The 21,539-nt window shown below is 38.5% G+C and overlaps 1 protein-coding gene across 1 annotated transcript in view; it reads left to right on the top strand.

The window, feature by feature from the left end:
• Positions 1-21,539, top strand: part of LOC120883243 (multidrug resistance-associated protein 4-like) — a 199,662-nt gene that overhangs the window by 163,879 nt on the left and 14,244 nt on the right. Inside the window, 4 exon segments of the mRNA XM_040267272.1 lie at positions 3,563-3,718; positions 9,696-9,785; positions 19,501-19,673; positions 20,107-20,212. Coding sequence (XP_040123206.1) covers positions 3,563-3,718; positions 9,696-9,785; positions 19,501-19,673; positions 20,107-20,212 — 525 coding nt within the window.

Here is a 21,539-nt window from a genome sequence, read left to right as displayed (position 1 = left end):
TATACACACTACGACCTGCCTGCATGAAGAGAATGGCACATCTATATTATATGAATTAGAATTTAACATAAGGTACAAAACATCCTGAGAAGCCTGTATGCAGATCAAGAAGCAACAGTTAGAACTGGATATGGAACAATGGACTGGTTCAAAATTGGGAAAGGAGTACTTCAAGGCTGTATATTGTCACCCTGCTTATTCAACTTATATGCAGAGTACAGCATGCGAAATGCTGGGCTGGATGAAGCTTAAGCTGGAATCAAGATTGCCAGGAGAAATATCAGTAACCTCAGATATGCAGATGATATCACCCAAATGGCAGAAAGCAAAGAGGAACTAAAGAACCTCTTGATGAAGGTGAAAGGGGAGAGTGAAAAAAGCTGGCTTGAAACTCAACATGCAAAAAGCTAAGATCATTGCCTCTGGTTCCATCGCTTCATGGCAAATAGATGGGTAAACAATGGAAACAGTGATAGACTTTATTTTCTTATGCTCTAAATCACTGTGGATGATGACTGCAGCTGTGAAATTAGAAGACACTTGTTCCTTGGAAGGAAAGGTATGACAAACCTAGACAACAAATTAAAAAGCAGAGACATTGTTTTGCCAACAGAGGTCCATCTAGACAAAGCTATAGTTTTTCCAGTAGTCATGTATGGATGTAAGAGTTGGGTTATAAACAAGGTTGGGCACTGAAGAACTGATGCTTTTGAACTGTTGTGCTGGAGAAGGCTCTTGAGAGTCCCTCAGACAGCAAGGAGATCAAACCAGGCAATCCTAAAGGAAGTCAACCCTGAATAATCATTGGAAGAACTGATACTGATGTTGAAGCTCCAATACTTTGGCCACCTGATGTGAAGAACCATTTCACTGGAAAAGACCCTGATGCTGGGAATGATTGAAGACAGGAAGAGAAGGGGATGACAGAGGATGAGATGATTGGGTGGCATCACCAATTCAATGGACATGAATTTGAGCAAGCTCCAGGAGATAGTGAAGGACAGGGAAACCTGGCATGCTGCAGTCCATGGAGTCACAAATAGACATAACTGAGTGACTGAACAACAATAAAATATCTTATAGTCATTTTATCATCTTTATAAGATAATAAAATTATACTGTATTGGTGTTTGATGCATGATACTGGATGCTTGGGGCTGGTGCACTGAGATGACCCAGACGGATGGTATGGGGAGGGAGGAGGGTGAGGGATTCAGGATGGGGAACACGTGTATACCTGTGGCAGATTCATGTTGATGTATGGCATGATTGTAAGGTACTTTATAATATTGTAAAGTAATTAACCTCCAAATAAAATAAATAAATTTATATTAAAAAAGAAAAAAGATAATAAAATTAGGTAAACCCACTTTTCTTATATTTAATCTCTATAAAGATAAATTCATTTTTGAAATGCCATGATTGATTTGACAAACTAAGATTTGAGACTTTAGAAGTATTCAAATCAGAAAACATGAAATGTTCCAAGCATTCTGATTATATTGCTCAGAAAGATTTAGTAGTTCTTTTTTTAAAGCCATGAGTTTTAAAACTTTACTGATTTACAAATGATCCAAGCATATCTTACACTATCATCAATTCCAGATTTTAAATAGAGATGAAATCATCTCTTGGAAAGCTTCCTTTAGAGAATTTGCAGTTGGGCTTCCCTGGTAGCTCAGATGGTAAAGAATCTGCCTGCAATGTAGGAGACCTGGGATTCATCCCTGGGTCAGGAAGATCCCTTGGAGTAGGAAATGGTAACCCACTGCAGTATTCTTGCCTGGAGAATTCCATGATAGAATTGCCTAATAGTTTACAGTCCATATGGTTACAAAGAGTTGGACACAAGTGATTGACTAATACTTTCTTTCACTTAAAAATTCATTGGTAAAAATGGCCAGTTTCTGCATATATATTTGAATGCAGTTTTATTCCACACCAGCGTTTTACGTGGGAGAAGGAAATGACAACCCACTCCAGTATTCTTGCCTGGAGAATCCCATGGACAGAGGAGCCTGGCAGGCGACAGTCTATGGGGTTGCAAGAGTTGGACAAGACTCAGTGACTAAACCACCAGCCACCAGCATTTTACCTACATTGTACTGATTCTTTAATCTTACTGTTAGTGCATTTACTTTCTCTCTGCTTTGGTTTTAGTAAATAGACTGACACCTGACATGTGTCTTTCCAAGGTTTAGTTGTAAGTATTAATGTATTGATAAAATCCCTTTTGAACTGCTCCAATGAAAGGTCCCATGTAAACAGCAAATGTTATTTGTTGTATCATTGTTGATCTCATTATGGAAATTTTGTCTACTGGCCTCTTTCAAGACTGAGACCTGCATTTTATATTTGAAGATGTTTCCTTTCAAGATAGAATATAATTAAGATATTTAATATCAGGAAGTGATTTCATTTTTCTACCAAAGAATAATTCCTCTTAAATAAATAACACAGAAAGTGAGCACTTGTTTGTGTATAACACTCTGGCTTGACTTGTAGACATCTCTGTAAAATTACCCATGTAATACTCAAGGTCAAATTATCCAGGGAGTAGGAATAAAACTAATTTAAAAGCTGACTTCTTATGGACCACTTAGGAGACTGCTAGTTTTTCACTGCAGGCAGATTATTTTTTAGGTCTTCTTCCTTTACTTATGAATGTTAGTTACACACACACACACACACACACACACACACACACACACTGCATACACATATATGTCTCCCCCTTTAACATACCACATAATGATCAGTCACTCAGTCGTGTCCGACTCTTTGAGACCCCATGGACTGCAGCACTCCAGGCCTCCCTGTCCATCACCAACTCCCAGAGTTTACTCAAACTCATGTCCATTGAGTCAGTGATGCCATCCAACCATCTCATCCTCTGTTGTCCCCTTCTGATCCTTATATGATAATTATAGAAAGCAAAATATTTTCAACATATTAAACATTTATTCAGGGAAATCTGAATAAAATTACCTGACATTTTTAGAAGGCATGAAAATCACTATAGTTTATGTTGTGTATTCTTGGGATGATGGTGATCTCAATCAGGGACATTTGTGAATTTCTGTCATTTTTGGTTGCCACAATTTGGGGGTTGCATCTGGTGTCTAGTGGGTTCATGGCTACTGTTAATCATCCTACAATATACAGGACAAGCCCTCAACCCTCAACAATGAATTACCTGGTCCAAAATGCCAGCAGGGCCACGCTTGAGAAGCTTTATGAAGTTTCTCAGTCATGTCTGACTCTTTGTGACCCCATGGACTGTAGCCCGCCAGACTCCTCTGTCCATGAGATTCACCAGGCAAGAATACTGAAGTGGGTTGCCATGTCCTTCTCCAGGGGATCTTCCCGACCCAGGGATTGAACCTGGGTCTTCTGCACTGAAGCCAGACACTTTACTGTTTGAGCCACCAGGGAAGTCCTGGGAAACTTATAGACTACTCTTTATATATAATAGAACTTTAAAAATTCATCTTCAACAGTCAAGGTTCTCCTGGGTTTTGTGTATCCTGTTAATCCTTCACCCCTCTGGCTCTCTTTACAGTATGGCATCGTGGGAAGAACAGGAGCTGGAAAAAGTTCCCTCATTGCTGCCCTTTTTCGATTGTCAGAACCTGAAGGTGGCATTTATATTGATGGAATCTTGACAACTGGCATTGGACTGCATGATTTAAGGAAGAAAATGTCAGTTGCACTTCAGGTATGCACAGCAGAGCACTCTCACATGTTCTTTTTATAAGGTATCTAAGTTTAAGTGTTTTTAATTTGATTTTTTTTTTCAAATTAAGTGAATGAATTGATCCTTTTTTTCCCCCAACAGAGCATATTTTTAGCATCAGGTATTTTCAACAGACATTTTCATCAGATACCAGGTTTTGTGTTTTTGTTCATTTGTTAGTTTTGTGTGTATGTGATTTAATAACTTACTGAGATAAATTTCTTGACCCAGACTTCCTCAGTTTCCACAATTTTATTCACTGATAATCACATAATTCTGAGAACAGAAGGATAAATGGTTTGTTTATTGCTGGAGAGGTTCCTATAGGGAAACATGAATTTTATTAATAAGTGTCTTACAGATGTAATTTTGTTGTGGGAAACCAGGACATCTTTTAAAAAGTGATTATCTCCTTGGAGAACTTTCCGTGAAATTGTGGGGCTTTGAGAATTATAGGATATACAGATGCTTTGGGGAGACTTTGACAATTTGGAGGCAATACAGAATAGTGAGGAAGAGCAGGGGACTCAGAATTCTGTCTCTGTGCTTTGGTTTTCTCTGTCTTACAAGGCAGATAACAGTATCACCCCCTCAATCTGTTGTGAGGATAAAATAGGTCAATGAGTATGAAGCGTTTCATGTAGACCGATATGCGCCTGCTGTGATGGTGGAGTGTTGAGTTGGCCATCTCTTCCTGGGCTCTGATTCTGTTTTCTTTTCTTCTTTATAAAGCAGTATAACTTTCAGGGAGAGTTTTGGAGACTGGATTATATGCATGGTAGACACCCTTGTCATTCCTGTGGTTTATTCACTCAACATAATTCTGTGACATTTACTGAGAAATTACTATCCTCCAGGTATAGAGCCAAGGGGAACATAGGCCCTGCGTCCTCATCTATCATCCTGCCCTCTGCTTTGACAGACTTGCGGATTTTTAAAAAAATTGAGTTTTTATTTATATACTTAGTAATCATCTGCCTATCAAAGGAAGCTCAGAAAAATACCCTCTTGAGATGAGAAACAGAGAGGAGATGAGACAGAATGAGCCAGGCAAATGGGCTTCCTGGAATGTGGGTGCAATGTGTCCTGAAATACCTGTTTATCAGGAAGCATGTACAACATGCTTCCAAAGGAAGGCGAATGTGGACTTGGGTGCAGCTGTTCCTACCTACCCATGACCTCGAAAATACTTGGAATTACTCTAAGGAATTTTTAAACCAAGATACTCTTTTCAGACTCTAGTGAAATGCCACCTTACACCCCTTAAGATGTCTGCTATCAAAGAAAAGAGAGAGAAAAAAAGAAAATGACAAGTGTTGGCAAGGATGTAGAGAAATTAGAACCCTTGTTCATTGCTGATAGAAATGTGAAATTGTGCAACCACTATGGAAATCAACTTGTTGGTTGCTCTGAAAAGTTAATGATGGAATTATCATATGACCTAACAGTTCTACTTCATAGTATAAACCCAAAAGAATTGGAAGAAAGGTCTTGAAGAGATACTGGAACATGCATGTTATAGCAGCATTATTCTCAACAGCAAAAAGGTGGAGGCGCCCAAGTGTCCATTGACAGATGAATCAACAAACAAAATGTGGTGCACATACATACAGTAGAATATTACTCAGCCTTAATAAAGAAGAAAATTATGACACATGCTATAGCACAGATGAACCTTGAAAAAACATTAAGCTAAGTGAAATAAGTCATTTACAAAGGACAAATACTGTATGATTCTACTAACAGGAGTTACCTAGAGTAGTAAATTCATGGATACAGGATATAGAATGGTGGGTACCAGGAGTGGCCAGGAGAGGGGAGTTGTTGTTTAATGGGTACAGAGTTTCAGTTCTTCAAGATGAAAGGAGATATGCAGCTGGATGATGGTGATGGCTGCACAACAATGTGAAAGTATTTAACACCACTGAACTGTGCACTTAAAGTGGTTAATCTAGCAAATTTATGTGTATTTTATCACCATTAAAAATTTTTTTTCCCAAAAGTATCCCTTTCAGGAAAAATGGATAGTCCCCATATTTAAAGATTTCCTGAGGCTATTAGATTTATGACTTGTGGTTACAGTAGAAAATAAATGAGCTTAGATTCCCAAGTTTTATGTTTTGATGGTGCTCATCTCTGAAATGGCCATGTGAGATTAGTTAGTAGAAATAAAGGGCATGTCTATAAAGTCCTTTCATATCTTTGGATACAAAGCTTTAGAAACATGACCTGCATTCTTTTTAATGTTTCTTAATAGGAAAAAGTTGTATGCTTGTGTACATAAAATAACTCTGTAAATAAATAACATTAGATGATTCTTGGCTCTGCCAATAATTTTTGGAAGCACATCTGAGCAAAGACTAAACATACCTTGACATCAGCTTGTTTTAGTTCTGTTCTGTTGGTTTCCATCCTTCCTTGGAGCATGTTCTAGGTACTCTCTCCAGAGAGCATGTTTACAAAATAGTGCTAGCTTTGTATCCAGGAAGATTCCACTTTATATGCCTTTTTCTCCAAGGTGCAGTGTTGGTTGATTAAAGAGAAATAATCTGGAGAGAGCTTGGAATGTGTAAAGATTCCCAGGAAGCCATTCAGGAGGCAGACAGGGCTAGAATGTTAGAGTGTAGACCAGGTGTCAGTGACCCACAGTTTATTCCTGCTCTTCCTCGTCAACTGTGGGGCCTTGATAATGTCACTTGGCTGCCAAGCTTCAACATCCTCATTCTGAAACCCAGTCTGGAAATCATTGCCCCACAGATTTGTTGTGAAGATGTAACTTAGTGAGATAATGTTTGTTTCCATGTCTCATTCTTGGGAATGCTCAGCCATCAGGAACTGTTATTATTTGTAAGAATCAGGGCACTGGCCTTTTGGGCATTATTTCTACTTAAGTAAAAGAGTAACACCTTCTGAAATGACTTTACTCTTTAATTTCTGTTTATGTGTTCATGGTCTTTGGTGATTTTCTTTATATTTATTGTCTAATAATAAAAACTAAATTGTTTACATAAATATGAATCATAAAGCCAAGAAACAGAAAATAAAAGCAAACAAACAAACAAAAAAACACAATAGGAATTTTTGGGAAAGGCATAACAGAGAACTGTATATAACGTTTTCCACCAAGAACAAGAAATCAGACTAAAATTTTTTTGTATTTTGACTTCCGGCTTTCCTCCCACTAGCTTCTTTCCTGACTATCACCTTGTACAAACTCTTTCTTTCCAATCCCCCACCAAGACCTCTAGCCTTTTTCTCAGCCCTCCCCACACTCTTGACTATTTTCTTTCTCTCTTTGAGGACAGGGCCTGTATCTCTCAACGGACTCAAGAATCTTCTCCAACACCGCAATTCAAAAGCATCAATTCTTCAGCTGTATTGTACTCATTATATATTTTCCCCATTTTTCCTACCATCCCACTTGAAAGGACTCCCCAAACCATAGCAAGAGTGAATAAATATAGAACAAAGCCAGAAGATACTACTCCTATTCCTCTGTCCCTCATTTGGAAATATCAATTTAGAAGGGTTTATGCACTTGTATGTCATGGGCTAATATGTTTCAGGAGAAGATACTCAAAATCTTATCCCTCCCCAACCAACAGCCCTTTGTCTTTACAGTGTCTTGCTAGCTGCAGAGGTGGAGAAATTCTGTTAGTTTGGTTACTAGAATTTACTTGTCTAAGTGCAAATCTTACATTCCTCTCCCCTCCAAATGAGTAGGAAGCACTGATGCTTGTGTCTCAACACCCCAATGTAGGGAACTTAGGAAGCTGAGAGCAGACTTTGCGAAGGGTGAGTCCAGTGCTGTTTCTTTGAGTTGCCTCTCTTAGCTGAGCCAGGCCCACACCATCTTCCCTGGATCCCTGGTCCCTGTGATCCTGGAAGCAGCAGAGAGCTTCCATGGTATTCTCTCTTCCTCCCAGGCTCATCCCCATCACTGCTGACCCTGCATGAACAGGTCAGAACTGGGGGAGATGTGATAGTAACAAGGACCTGGGTAGGAGCAGAGACAGGGGAGTGGGGGACATAGACCATCAGTCTTGGGGGGAACTTTTAAAGTTGAATACCGTGTTCTTAAGAAGGTACTCCTCAACTTCTGTTCAAAATTTCAGGAATAAGCAAAAATGAAAGTTATTCTTAAATAATTTCCTGAAACACAACAGGTAGCTGAAGTATGTGTGTTCTTTATGCTCAGGATCTGAAGTAGTTAAATATGTCCCCCAGAAAGACCACCGGTTGAAATTATATGCAGGAGTAGCCTGCTTACTTGAAGGAACCTAGAAAATGGAGGGAAGGAAGAAGAATATTGGGGACCAGCCTCCCCTTGCCTGGCTATGTCACTTGTGTAAACCTCAGGAAGACATGCAGAAGATACCTGCATATGGGAATCTTAAGGTTGATAATTACAAACAGCAACAAGTTTTTATAAAAATCTGAAGTAGAATGATGGTTATTCCCCTGACAAGGAACGCTTACCATTGTTTAGATGGTTGTTTAGTCTTTGATCCTAAATTCAAGTTTTAAGGGAGACCCTAAATTTGGATCTTGAGTTTTTTTAGTTCAATTCAGTACTCATTCTGAAATATTGTATGACTAGTGATTTTCAGTGCTTTGGAGGCATATAGGCCACTTAATCAACTTTGTGTGAATAAATCTCTCTTTATAATGTCTTTTTAATTATGGATTTGCTCAGAGATATCTCTTTTTTGGTGGCACACCCTGAGTTTTCTGTCTTCTTTTCTCTTTCACCAGACTTAAAACTGAGACCATATTAAAGGAAGGTTTGGAAGGCTTCCTGAGTATCATTCTTCCTCATGATTAGGGGAAAGAAATATCTGTCTTCATCTTTCCTCTCAGGGTTTTGTGAAGTGAGGAGGAAAGTCCAGCCCCAAGGCCAGGTGGGATTTGAATGTGGTGATTCGGAGCAGTTCCAGGCACTTGTGGAAGAGTCAGGTCTCCTCTTGTTCCCACACGAGTGCATTCCCTTGTCCTGCCCTCTTCACTGAAAGGAGCTTATTGGGCTCTTCACTGCTGCCCATATTCTTATGATCTGGCTTACTACAGCCTTCCAGAAGAAAATGTAAATGGCCTACATGAGCTTATGTACAGGATTCTCTCTTGAAACTAAGAGGACGCATATATTTCCAGAGTAATTTACTTATGGCTCCTCCTGAAGCAGATGAATAGGAAGAACGATTTAAAGTATCATGACACAGGTCACGGTGGGTTTCAGGTCCTCCTGGCCTTGCAGATAGTAACGAGGTTCTGTGAGGCAGGTCTTCCTGACACACAGGTGAGAGAACGTGGGGACCAGCTGATGCCAAAATCAGAGATGATCTCTCCATTGACAGAGGTGCTGCAGACTCCAGGAGCTGACGTTCCCCTTACACATGTGGGGATGTTCATTTCACACATGTGGAGAGATTCCAGATCCTAGAAGACAGTCTGACCAATGGAGAAAATAGCCTAGTTTATTCTTCAGTGCTAATGTGTAAATATTTAATGGTTTGCTTTGAGGCATAAACCTCTACTAATCATGTTGTTGGTATTTCCCAGTCACACCAGCATTGACAGTTAATTTATGTAGATCTTGATGTTAAGTTTCTCATGTAATTATTTCCTCAGTTTGTGTGAGTGTTTAAGCAGATATTTATTGCCAGGATAGTATTTTAAAAAAAAATCAAATCTTCCTTTGTCTTCAGTTTTTTCCTTAAGATGAAACACTTTCAACACTTTCTTCTGTTACTGTTCAGTAGTCCAGAAGATATTTTATAGCACACTATGTACAATGGAAAATTATTTTAGAGATACTGTTTTGTAAACATACATTTGCAACTTTATTATGAATAATTAATGAATTTAGATGTTTTTGCATTTTAATTTTGACATTCTGTACACATTGGAATAAAACGAAAAAAGGTTAAGGTAATAACATTCACTATTTTGGGGTATTTAGGAACCTGCTTTATTCACTGGAACAATGAGGAAAAATCTGGATCCCTTTAATGAGCATATGGATAACGAACTGTGGAATGCCTTAGAAGAGGTAATTTATTAATAGTAACTTGTTAGCATCAGTATCTGTGTGTTTACATTTAGAGCATTGCAGATAATTAAGGGGGGCATATCAGTTTCACTGACTTCATTTACCTCCTAGGAAAACCCTGATGACATGGGTGCACTTAAAAATGTGTGTATTACTTAGGAATATATCTACATAAAGAAAGAAAAGACCTATATATGGAAAACTATAAAACACTGGTGAAAGAAATCAAAGAAGACACTAATAGATGGAGAAATATACTGTGTTCATGGATCTGAAGAATCAATATAGTGAAAATGAGTATACTACCCAAAGCAATCTATAGATTCAATGCAATCCCTATCAAGCTACCAACGAATGGTATTTTTCACAGAGCTAAAACAAATAATTTCACAATTTGTATGGAAATACAAAAAACCTCAAATAGCCAAAGCAATCTTGAGAAAGAAGAATGGAACTGGAGGAAGCAACCTGCTTGACTTCAGGCTGTACTACAAAGCCACAGTCATCAAGACAGTATGGTACTGGCACAAAGACAGAAATATAGATCAATGGAACAAAATAGAAAGCCCAGAGATAAATCTATGCACATATGGACACCTTATCTTTGACAAAGGAGGCAAGAATATACAATGGAGAAAAGACAATCTCTTTAAGGAGTGGTGCTGGGAAAACTGGTCAACCACTTGTAAAAGAATAAAACTAGATCACTTTCTAACACCATACACAAAAATAAACTCAAAATGGGTTAAAGATCTAAATGTAAGATCAGAAACTATAAAACTCCTAGAGGAGAACATAGGCAAAAAACTCTCTGATATAAATCACAGCAGGGTCCTCTATGATCCACCTCCCAGAATATTGGAAATAAAAGCAAAAATAAACAAATGAGACGCAATTAAAATTAAAAGCTCTGCACAACAAAGGAAACTATAAGCAAGGTGAAAAGATAACCTTCAGAATGGGAGAAAATAATTGCAAATGAAGCAACTGACAAAGAATTAATTTCAAAAATATACAAGCAACTTATGCAGCTCAATTCAAGAAAAATAAATGACCTAATCAAAAAAATGGGCCAAAGAACTAAACAGACATTTCTCCAAAGAAGACATACAGATGACTAACAAACACATGAAAAGATGCTCAACATCACTCATTATCAGAGAAATGCAAATGAAAACCACAATGAGGTACCATTTCACGCCAGTCAGAATGACTGCTATCGAAAAGTCAACAAGCAATAAATGCTAGAGAGGGTGTGGAGAAAAGGGAACCCTCTTACACTGTTGGTGGGAATGCAAACTAGTACAGCCCCTATGGAGAACAGTGTGGAGATTCCTTAAAAAACTGGAAATAGAACTGCCTTATGATCCAGCAATCCCAATGCTGGGCATACACACTGAGGAAACCAGAATTTAAAGAGACACGTGTACCCCAATGTTTACTGCAGCACTGTTTATAATAGCCAGGATGTGGAAGCAACCTTGATGTCCATCAGCAGACGAATGGATAAGAAAGTTGTGGTACATATACACAATGGAGTATTACTCAGCCATTAAAAAGAATAAATTTGAATCAGTTCTAATGAGGTGGATGAAAAGAGCCTATTATACAGTGAAGTAAGCCAGAAAAACACCAATACAGTATACTAATGCATATATATGGAATTTAGAAAGATGGTAACGATAACCCTATATGCGAGACAGCAAAAGAAACACAGATGTATAGAACAGTCTTTTGGACTCTGTGAGAGAGGGAGAGGGTGGGATGATTTGGGAGAATGGCACTGAAACATGTATAATATCATATGTGAAATGAATCGCCAGTCCAGGTTCGATGCATGATACAGGATGCTCGGGGCTAGTGCACTGGGATGACCCTGAGGGATGGTACGGGGAGGGAGGAAGGAGGGGAGTTCAGGATAGGGAACATATGTACACCCATGGTGGATTCATGTTGATGTATGGCCAAACCAATACACTATTGTAAAATAATTAGCCTCCAATTAAAATAAATAAATTTATATTTAAAAAAAGAAAAAAGTATGTATTGATGATGAAAAATCAATAATATAATGTGACATGTCTTCATTTTATCTATTTCCCTAGAACCCTGAACAAATAGATACATTATCTTTTCCTAGAGTACTCAATTAGATGTTAAAACTCTGGGATCAAATTCTATTAGTGACCTAGTGAATTAATTCAGAGAAGGCAATGGCACCCCACTCCAGTACTCTTGCTTGGAAAATCCCATGGACAGAGGAGCCTGGTGGGCTGCAGTCCATGGGGTCACTAAGAGTCGGACACGACTGAGTGACTTCACTTTCACTTTTCACTTTCATGCATTGGAGAAGGAAATGGCAACCCACTCCGGTGTTGCTGCCTGGAGAATCACAGGGATGGCGGAGCCTGGTGGGCTGCCGTCTATGGGGTCTCACAGAGTTGGACACGACTGAAGCCACTTAGCAGCAGTAGCAGCAGTGAATTAATTAATCCATTACACTCCAATATTCATTTTATTCCTCTGGTCTTCAGTTCAGTCACTCAGTCATGTCCGATTCTTTGCGACCCCATGAATCACAGAACTCCAGGCCTCCCTGTCCATTACCAACTCCCGCAATTCACTCAGACTCACATCCATTGAGTCCATGATGCCATCCAGCCATCTCATCTTCTGTCGTCCCCTTCTCCTCCTGCCCGGCATCAGAGTCTTTTCCAATGAGTCAACTCTTTGCATGAGGTGGCCAAATTACTGGAATTTCAGCTTCAGTATCATTCCCTCCAAAGAAATCCCAGGGCTGATCTTCTTCAGAATGGACTGGTTGGATCTCCTTGCAGTCCAAGGGACTCTCAAGAGTCTTCTCCAACACCACAGTTCAAAAGCATCAATTCCTCTGGTCTTAGGAAACATCTATTAAATGGAGACAATAGTAGTTTTTCCTTATTGACTAAAAAATATAAACAAGATCGCATTAATAAAGTGTAGAAGTTCCATAGGAAAGTGTTTATAAAGGTAAATTATATAGTAGGAATTGATAATGATTATTTATTGGCAATTATATCATTTTAATGCTCTAGCATTAATGCAGATAACAGAACCTTGGAACATCTGCTCAGTTGTTATATGAATAGGTTCATTTCTAGAGAATTTTCTGTTATTTGTGTCATGTTTTCCCTTGCCCCACTTCTTTGAATTTCCTCACCCTTGCATGAAAAAAATTTTGACTATTAAGTTGCTGTCAGTTTGTATTTTAATACAAACTATTTTGTGTATTTGCACTCGTTTTACAGATCAGTTCTACTGTTGGAAGAAACCGTAGACTTCTAAGCCATAGATAGACTTCTAATTTCTCCTAGGACCTAGCTCAGTCTTTTGCTTTTAAAAAGTAAGAATGAGTATTCCTATGCATTAACAATGAAAGATCAGAAAGAGAAATCGAGAAAACAGTCTCATTTACCATTGCAACAAAAACAATAAAATACCTAGGAATAAACCTACTTAAGGAGGCAAAAGACTTGTACTCATAAAACTACAAGGTACTGACAAAAGAAATCAAAGGTGATGCAAAACAGATGGAGGGATATACCATGTTCTTAGATTGGAAGAAACAATATTGTGAAAATGACTATACTACCCAAAGAATCTTCAGATTAAATACAATCCCCGTCAAATTACCAATGGCATTTTTCATAGAATTAGAGCCAAAAATTTTACAGTTTTAATGGAAACACAAAAGACCCCAAGTTGCCAAAGCAGTTTTAAGAACGAAAAACGAAGCTGGAGAAATTAGGTTCCCTGACTTCAGAATATATTACTGAGTTGGCCAAAAATTTGTTACGTAAGATTTTATGGAAAAACTTAAATGAACTTTTTGGCCAGTTCAATACAGATCTAGAGTAATCAAGATGGTGTGGCACTGGTACAAAAACAGAAATATAGATCAATGGAGCAGGCTGGAGAGCCCGGAGATGAACTCACACACCTGTGGTCACCTATTCCGTGACAAACGAGGTGAGAATATACGATGTAGAAGAGGTGGTCTCTTTAGTAAGCGGTGCTGGGAAAACTGGACAGCTATGTGTAAAAGAAGAAAATTAGAACACTCCCTAATACTGTGTACAAAAATAAACTCAAAGTGGATTGAAAACCTAAATGTAAGACCAGATACTATAAGACTCTTAGAGGAAAACAGAGGGAAAACACTCTACATAAATAACTACTAAATGTTTGACTGATCTTTTCATTTCAGAGAAGTGTGGCATATTTTTAAAAATCTTTTTTTGTTTGTTTTGTTGTTACACAAATCTGAGAGATTGATTGTTCATGTTGGTTTGAATTGGTATGTTTGTCATTTAGTGTCACCCTTTCATGGAAGCTCTGAAATCTGTAATACACAGATGAGCCTTGACTGTGAGCAGGCAGATTTGGAGGTATGACCATTTCCAGTCAGTAACTGGTTTCTGAAGGATATCACCACTGAGTCTTTATACATCTACCCTGCTTTTCAGCAACATGTGGATTTTGTTTTCTTAAATTGGGTTGATTGCTTCACCTTCTCCTGCCTGAAAAGCAGTGCACCTCTGATTTCATTTAAGTCTGTGAGTCTTTTACAATCAAATTCTGCAAGAGAAGAGGTGTGTAGAGCATTTAACCATTAAATATAAAGAATGATAGGATGATCCACTACTCTTGAATTCATAGGACAAGTTTAACGGTGAAATTGGGACACACCTTTAAAAAATAACTGGAAGTACTGGTAAATTATTTTTTCTATTTGTTTCCCAGATTTAGACCTTTTTTCACAGATTCTCAGATAGCATTACTCTAGAATTTTAGAATATATTTTTCCATGGACAGAGAAGCAATGTTAATCGAAATTATAAAAATGCTGAAGTGGTAGATAATACTAAGATCTACTTCTATTTAAACTACATTTGGGACTTTCTATAAAAAGAAAGAAAAGTGAGTTTATTTCACAAAGTGAAGTATGTGGTTTCCATGTGATGCTTCTGGAATTAACCCTGTTAACTTTGGTGATATCACTTAGAGAAATCATCCCATCATTGTGTTTCTCTAGGAATTGATTCCTTATGACTGTTTTAAATAAAAACTTATGAAATCGTTCATGGAAAACATACAAATGTGATAAAGAAATAATTCATAGAGAATCTGGATAAAGGGATGATTTATCAGTCTAAGTTATTGTTTTTCAGTTGCTAAGTCACCTCTGACTCTATGTGACCCCATGGAATAAAGCACGCCAGGCTTCCCTGTCCCTCACCATCTCCTGGAGTTTGCCCAAGTTCATGTCCATTGAATAGATGATGTCATCCAGCCATCTCATCCTCCATCTCCCTCTTCTCCTTCTGCCTTCAATCTTTCACAGCATCAGGGTCTTTTCCAATGAGTTTACAGCAGGTGGCCAAAATATTGGAGCTTCAGCTTCAACATCAGTCCTTCCAGAGAATATTCAGGCTTGATTTCCTTTAAGATTGACCAGCTTGATCCCTTGTTTTCCAAGAGACTCTCAATAGTGTTCTCCAGTACCACAGTTCAAAAGCATCAATTCTTCAGTGCTCTTTTATTGTCCAGCTCTTACATCTGTACATGACTACTGGAAAGACCATAGGTTTGATTATATGGACCTTTGTCAGCAAAGTGATATCTTTGCTTTTTAATGCATTGTCTAGTTTTGTCATAGCTTTCCTGCCAAGAAGCAATCATCTTCTAACTTCAAGGCTACTGTCACCATCTGCATGGATTTTAGAGCCCAAGAAGAGGAAATCTGTCATTGCTTCTATCTTTTCCCCTTCTATTTGCCATGAAATGATGGGACAAGATGCCATGATCTTAGTTTTCTTAATGTTGAGTTTTAAGCCAGCTTTTTCACTCTCCTCCTTCACCCTCATCAAGAAGTATCACTAAATCAATGAAGTCAGTTTTCAAATGAACCAAAAACCCTAGTTATTAATTTGTAAATGATGCCTAACTGGGTATGTGAACCCAAACTTACAGAGTTAACCTGAGAATGAGTAGGAGGAAACCACTGTTTTCCTCTTTATGAACTTCAATTAAAAGGAAAAGATGGCATAAACAATTTTAAGGTCCTCTAGTTCTGTTTCTTTCTTTTTCCATGGCAGAGGTGGACACGCAGAAGGAAGACAGTCCTATGGATGCTGCCTGTCTCATTTTTGTTATTTTCCTAAATATGCCTAAAATACATTTTTCATGTACTGAAAACTTCCAACTTACTGTAAACTGATAAAAGTTCATCAGAAATTAGTGCTATTGGGGTGCTAAAACGCAAAGGCAGCTCCCAAAATATAACATGAGTAGTGCCTGAAGATGAAGCACTTTATCACTCAGAGGTTAAAATGTCATAGTAGATAAAACTCTGGAAGTGAATCACTGATGTGTTGCTTCCATTAAAAAGCAAAAACAAAACACTTTAGATACTGGGATTTGGAATTAAGAGTATAGTATGGGGGCTTCCCCAGTTGCTGAGTGGTGAAGAGTCTGCCTGCAATGGAGGAGAAATGGGATTGATCCCTGAGTTGGGAAGATTCCCTGGAGGAGGAAATGATAACCCACTCCAATATTCTTGCCTGGGAAATCCCATGGACAGAGGAACCTGGCAGGCTACAGTCCATAAGGTCCATGACTTAGCAACTAAACAATAACAGAAATGTCCTGTCGAAACTGGGAAGAAATCATACAGTTAAATGTCTGACATTGATAGTGTCTCTGTTAGGACACAAGTGTGTCTCATCACACAGGAAACAAAGATACAGAAACCTGGGCATCAGCAGCCTGTGCATCAGGAACCACCTGGCTCAGTCCTTGCGGTGGAGACAGGTCACATGTCCATTTCCCGGGGCCTTGTGTTAGGTGAACTTCCTTTACTGCTGGCCTTGCTCTGGTAAAAGCTCTTCCCCATCTGTTGATTGCATTTCAGTGTCTCCTTCTGACCCACACCAGATTTTCTTCTTGAAAAGTAAGAAAGTTCCACAAAGTGTGGAAACCACCTGACCTCTGTGTTCCCCTCCCGTGAGGGGCGTCAGCACCCACTACACAGAGTGCACACAGCGATGCTGGAGGCAGGGCGCCTTAGAGTCCAGTGTATTATTCTTCAGTCTTGCTATATTCTATTATTTTCCCAAGCTCAAAAACAATCTGAAGTATCCCATACTGAAATGTATAGTTTTGAATAGTAGTTATTTGTTCTATTTTCCTTAAATTATAACTTTTTCAGTGCTTTCCTTTATTTAAAGTGTGATATGATATCTTGGAGCCAGTTAATTGTTATAAAAATATATCCTTTTTACAATTATACTTATAAGAAAACAGTATTATATATAAATTAATTATCCATATGAATTTAGTTTCTAATTTACAGAAACAGATATGTCATGCAATTAGAGTCACTTATGCCTTTATTCATGTTGTTGCTGTTTGTCATGTCTAACTCTTCTGCAACCCCATGAACTGTAGCCCACCATGCTCCTCCATCTATAGGATTTCTCAGTCTAGTATACTGGAGTGGGTTGCGATTTCCTTAGCCAGGGAATCTCACCTAGTATAGAACCCAAGTCTCCTGTTTGGCAGGTGGATTCTTTACCACTGAGCCACCAGGGAAGCCCACCTTCATCCAGCCAACAAATGTCTACTAAGAGCTTGTCAGGCAATGCTGCAGATTCTGGGGCTGTCACAGTCTTCAAGAGACAAAATGTCTGTCCTTCAGGAGCTTAAATTCTCCTGAAGAAGTTGAAAAGCAAGCCAATGCATATGTAACAAAATCTCAGTGCTGATACATGCAAAGTAGAAAAGTGAAGCAGAACTTAAGGAAGGGCTAACCGATAGCATTATTAATAATGGGCAATATATATTGGTCTGTTACAAATTCTGCATGTACTGACTCATTTAATATTCTTAACAACATTAGGAGGCACACACCTTTATAATTATGGTATTATAGTCTTAGAGTTTAGGAAGCTAAGACAGAGTAGGCTCAGGAACTTTCCCAGTTGGTACAGCCAGGCAAGACTTAATCCCCAGGCTGCCTGGCTTCAAGTCTCCAATTTATTTTTGTTTGGCTCCAAAAAAAAAAAAAAATCAACGAAAGAACCTAAAATTTCATACTTTGGTGCAGTCTCCAAAATGACAGAATGATCTCGGTTCATTTCCAAGGGAAACCATTCAGTATAACAGTAATCCAGGTCTACGTACCACCCTAATCATAGAAAGTGAAGAGGAACTAAAGAACCTCTTGATCAAAGTGAAAGAGGGGTGTGAAAAAGCTGGCTTAAAACTCAACATTCAAAAGACAGTTCTATACATCTGTGTCTCTTTTATATTAAAAAAAAAAAAAACACCTCAACATTCAAGAAGCTAAGATCATGGCATCCTATCTCATCACTTCATTGCAATAGATGGGGAAATAGTGGAAACAATGACAGACAGTATTTCCAAAATCATTGCAGATGGTGACTGCAGCCATGAAATTAAAAGATGCTTGCTCCTGGGAAGAGGAGCTATAACAAACCTAGACAGAATATTAAAAAGCTGAGACATGACTTTGCCTACAAAGTCCATGTAGTCAAACTTATGGTTTTCCCAGTAGTCATGTACCAATGTGAGAGTTGGACCACAAAGAAGGCTGAGCGCTGAAGAACTGATGCTTTAGAACTGTGGTTCTGTAGAAGATTGTTGAGAGTCCTTTGGACAGCAAGGAGATCAAACCAGTCAATCCTAAAGGAAATCAACCCAAATTTTCTTTGGAAGGACTGATGATGAAGCTGAAGTGCCAATACTTTGGCCACCTGATGTGAAGAGATGACTCATTAGAAAAAACCCTGATGCTGGGAAAGATGGAAGGCAGGTGGAGAAGGGTATGAAAGAGGACAAGATGGTTGGATGCCATCCCCAACTTAATGGACGTGAGTTTGAGCAAACTCCAAGCAATAGTGAAGGACTGGGAACATTGGTGTGCTGCTGTCCATGGGGTTGCAAAGTGTTGGGCATGACTCAGTGACTGAACAACAACAACCTATATCCATATGCTGGGAGAAATAAGATGTTGTGTTTTCTTTTTCGTGCATTTTCATTCACAAACAATGCATTTAAGACACTGAAGAAAATGCATTTGATTGGTCCACTATTTGTGGGATTAAACTTGGGAAAGAACCATCATCAGAATGGGCTCCAGGATTACTAATGTATAAGTGGCAGTTTGCTATTGCTTGAACGTGCATATATTAAACTTTAGAAAATAGTAAAGGGCCAATAAGCTTATATCTTCAGAGAACCAAATTTTCTGTAAAATTTTTGAAAGCTTTTCTCTAGTGTACCAATTCCTATGCAAAATGTACTTTGGGAAACTTGACTCAACCATAAAGATCCTTTTAACTTTTCTGTTTCAAACATATTGGGAGAAATAGCTTCACTTTTTGAGAAACTTCCTTAACTAACCCCTGGGGGGCAGAGTTTCTGGTGGATGTCCTGTGGTGGGAAAGGGGGACACTGAGATCTTTTTGTACTGAGTTGACTACACCATCTTTCTCAGTGAACACTCATTGGAAGGGGCTCTCCCCATCACCTGGCTGTACATGTAAGATACATAAGAAGTCCTGAGGATGTCAAAGCTCTAATGTCTAAGAGGCTTGTCTACTTCGGTAGCAGTTTGCTTAGAAAAATGTCATTCTTTCTGTATCCACAGGTACAACTCAAAGAATCCATTGAAGGTCTTCCTGCTAAAATGAATACTGAATTAGCAGAATCTGGATTGAACTTGAGTGCTGGTCAGAAACAACTGGTGTGCCTTGCCAGGGCTCTTCTCAGGAAGAATCAGATATTGATTCTTGACAAAGCCACATCATATGTGGATCCAAGGTGTGGAGCTGAGCCCCAGGAAATCTTGAACTGACTTGTAAATGTGGTAAATGGAAAACATTTAGTGAATCTTCAAAATGTTTCTAAGTGCTCGCCTGGCCTCATGGATATCTGTTGATGATATTAATTCCAGAAAACAAAGGAAAAAACCAAGACATGTTATAATGTTGTTATGAGGCACCCTAAGAAAGCTGAATTCCTAAATCCAGCTCCTGATAGTTTCAAGCAATTTTGAGGGAAGACTAACTTTCCATCATTTTATGAAAAATAGTAAATTCCTAAGTAGACTTTTTATACTTAGTTTTTTGGGAATAAGACTATATGTTAAAGTATTGATTTTAAAAAAACATTGTAAAAATATCGTAGGATGTTTTTAAATCTTAAGTCTGCTTTTCCTGTCTTTACTGAATTAAATCAACTTCTTTGTTTCTAGAACTGATGAGTTCATACAAAAAAGAATTCGTGAGAGATTTGCCCAGTGCACTGTGCTGATCATTGCACACAGGTTGAGCAACATTATTGACTGTGAATGGATAATGGTAAGACCCTCTCGATTTTAGTTGTTTCCATTTACGTTCAATTTTCAGTGTATCCTTCTGTGTAAAATTTGATAGGAACCTCCATTAACTTTTCTCTTAGTTTCTTCTCTCATTCTTGGAAGTTACTCAAGTACTTAACTATACTTTTAGAATGCATTATTAAATAATATATCCAATAATCTTATATTTTCATATTAAAAGTTTATTTAAATTGTCATTTTTTAAAATAATGGCCAACCATTAAAATATTCCAAACCCAAGTTAAAGCTCCATATTTTAGTGGGGCAGAACACAGTCATTTTCACTGTGTCATAGTTGTTTCAGCATTTCTGGCGTCCCTTATAAAAAAATTAGCCTCTAGTTTAGACTGCCAGGAGGTTTATGGCTAAAGTTGTAGATTTTCTCAGGAGTCCATGAGAAGAAAAGCCCTAGTGAGAAAAACAGTATTTTAACTGAGAGGATTTAATATAAGGAATTTATTACATAGGGAATAGAGGGCTAGAAAACTGAAACACTGGGGTAACGATGTTAGAAAGCAGCTACCGTATCCTAGGACAGAACACCAGACATGAGAACTCAGAAAAGAGGCCCTAAGGAATTGATGCTCAGACCTCCAAGGAGAGGTCACTGCCCGGTTGTGGTCATATTTGTGATGGGGCAGGATGGGGCTGGTTCTGCAGGTGCTAATAGCCGGGAGCTGGAGTCAGGTCCCAGTGCTGAGGTGCCGCTAGCAGCAGAAGCAGGTAGAGCATTAGCGTTGTTTTCACCTTCAGTCTCCCTCTAGTGCCCCCTACTGGCAGAACCTAACAAAGGCCACCTGGCAAAAGGGTCTCTGAACTGTTGCAGTGACTTGCAGAGACCCACCTTCTGCTTCACAGATGAGAGTTTGGAAAGAAAGGCCAATCAGGGATGAGAGACTAAATAAACAACCAGCGAGTCTCTTAACAATAGCTCTGTTCTGCACACATGGCAAGCTCCAGGCTTTGGTCTCTGGATATCTGTCTAGTATATTCCTTCCAGGTTTGGTTGGCTCTTTCTTCCTTAGTAATTTAATATTTCCTTCCTTAGCTTTATTTCCTTCCTGCATCTATTCCTTTTCTCTCTTTTTTTTTTCATTTTCTCTCTTTCTTTGTCCTTTTCCTCTGTTGCTTGCTCAGTTTCAATACATGTTAGGATGTGGCTTTATAAAACAAGAAAAGCATTCCTTAAAGGATAAACTTTGGCAGCAAATAATCTCAAGGAATGCAAGATACTTTGAGGTATTTTGATGGTCCATACAAAACAGGCAATAATCACTAATGAGTGGTCAGTAGTACCCACAGTTCTT

The sequence above is a fragment of the Oryx dammah genome, unplaced genomic scaffold (genome assembly GCF_014754425.2).
Source record: "Oryx dammah isolate SB20612 unplaced genomic scaffold, SCBI_Odam_1.1 HiC_scaffold_24, whole genome shotgun sequence".
NCBI lineage: Eukaryota > Metazoa > Chordata > Mammalia > Artiodactyla > Bovidae > Oryx > Oryx dammah.
Note: the sequence above shows the minus strand (reverse complement) of the source record. Positions and strands in the feature narration are given on the sequence as shown.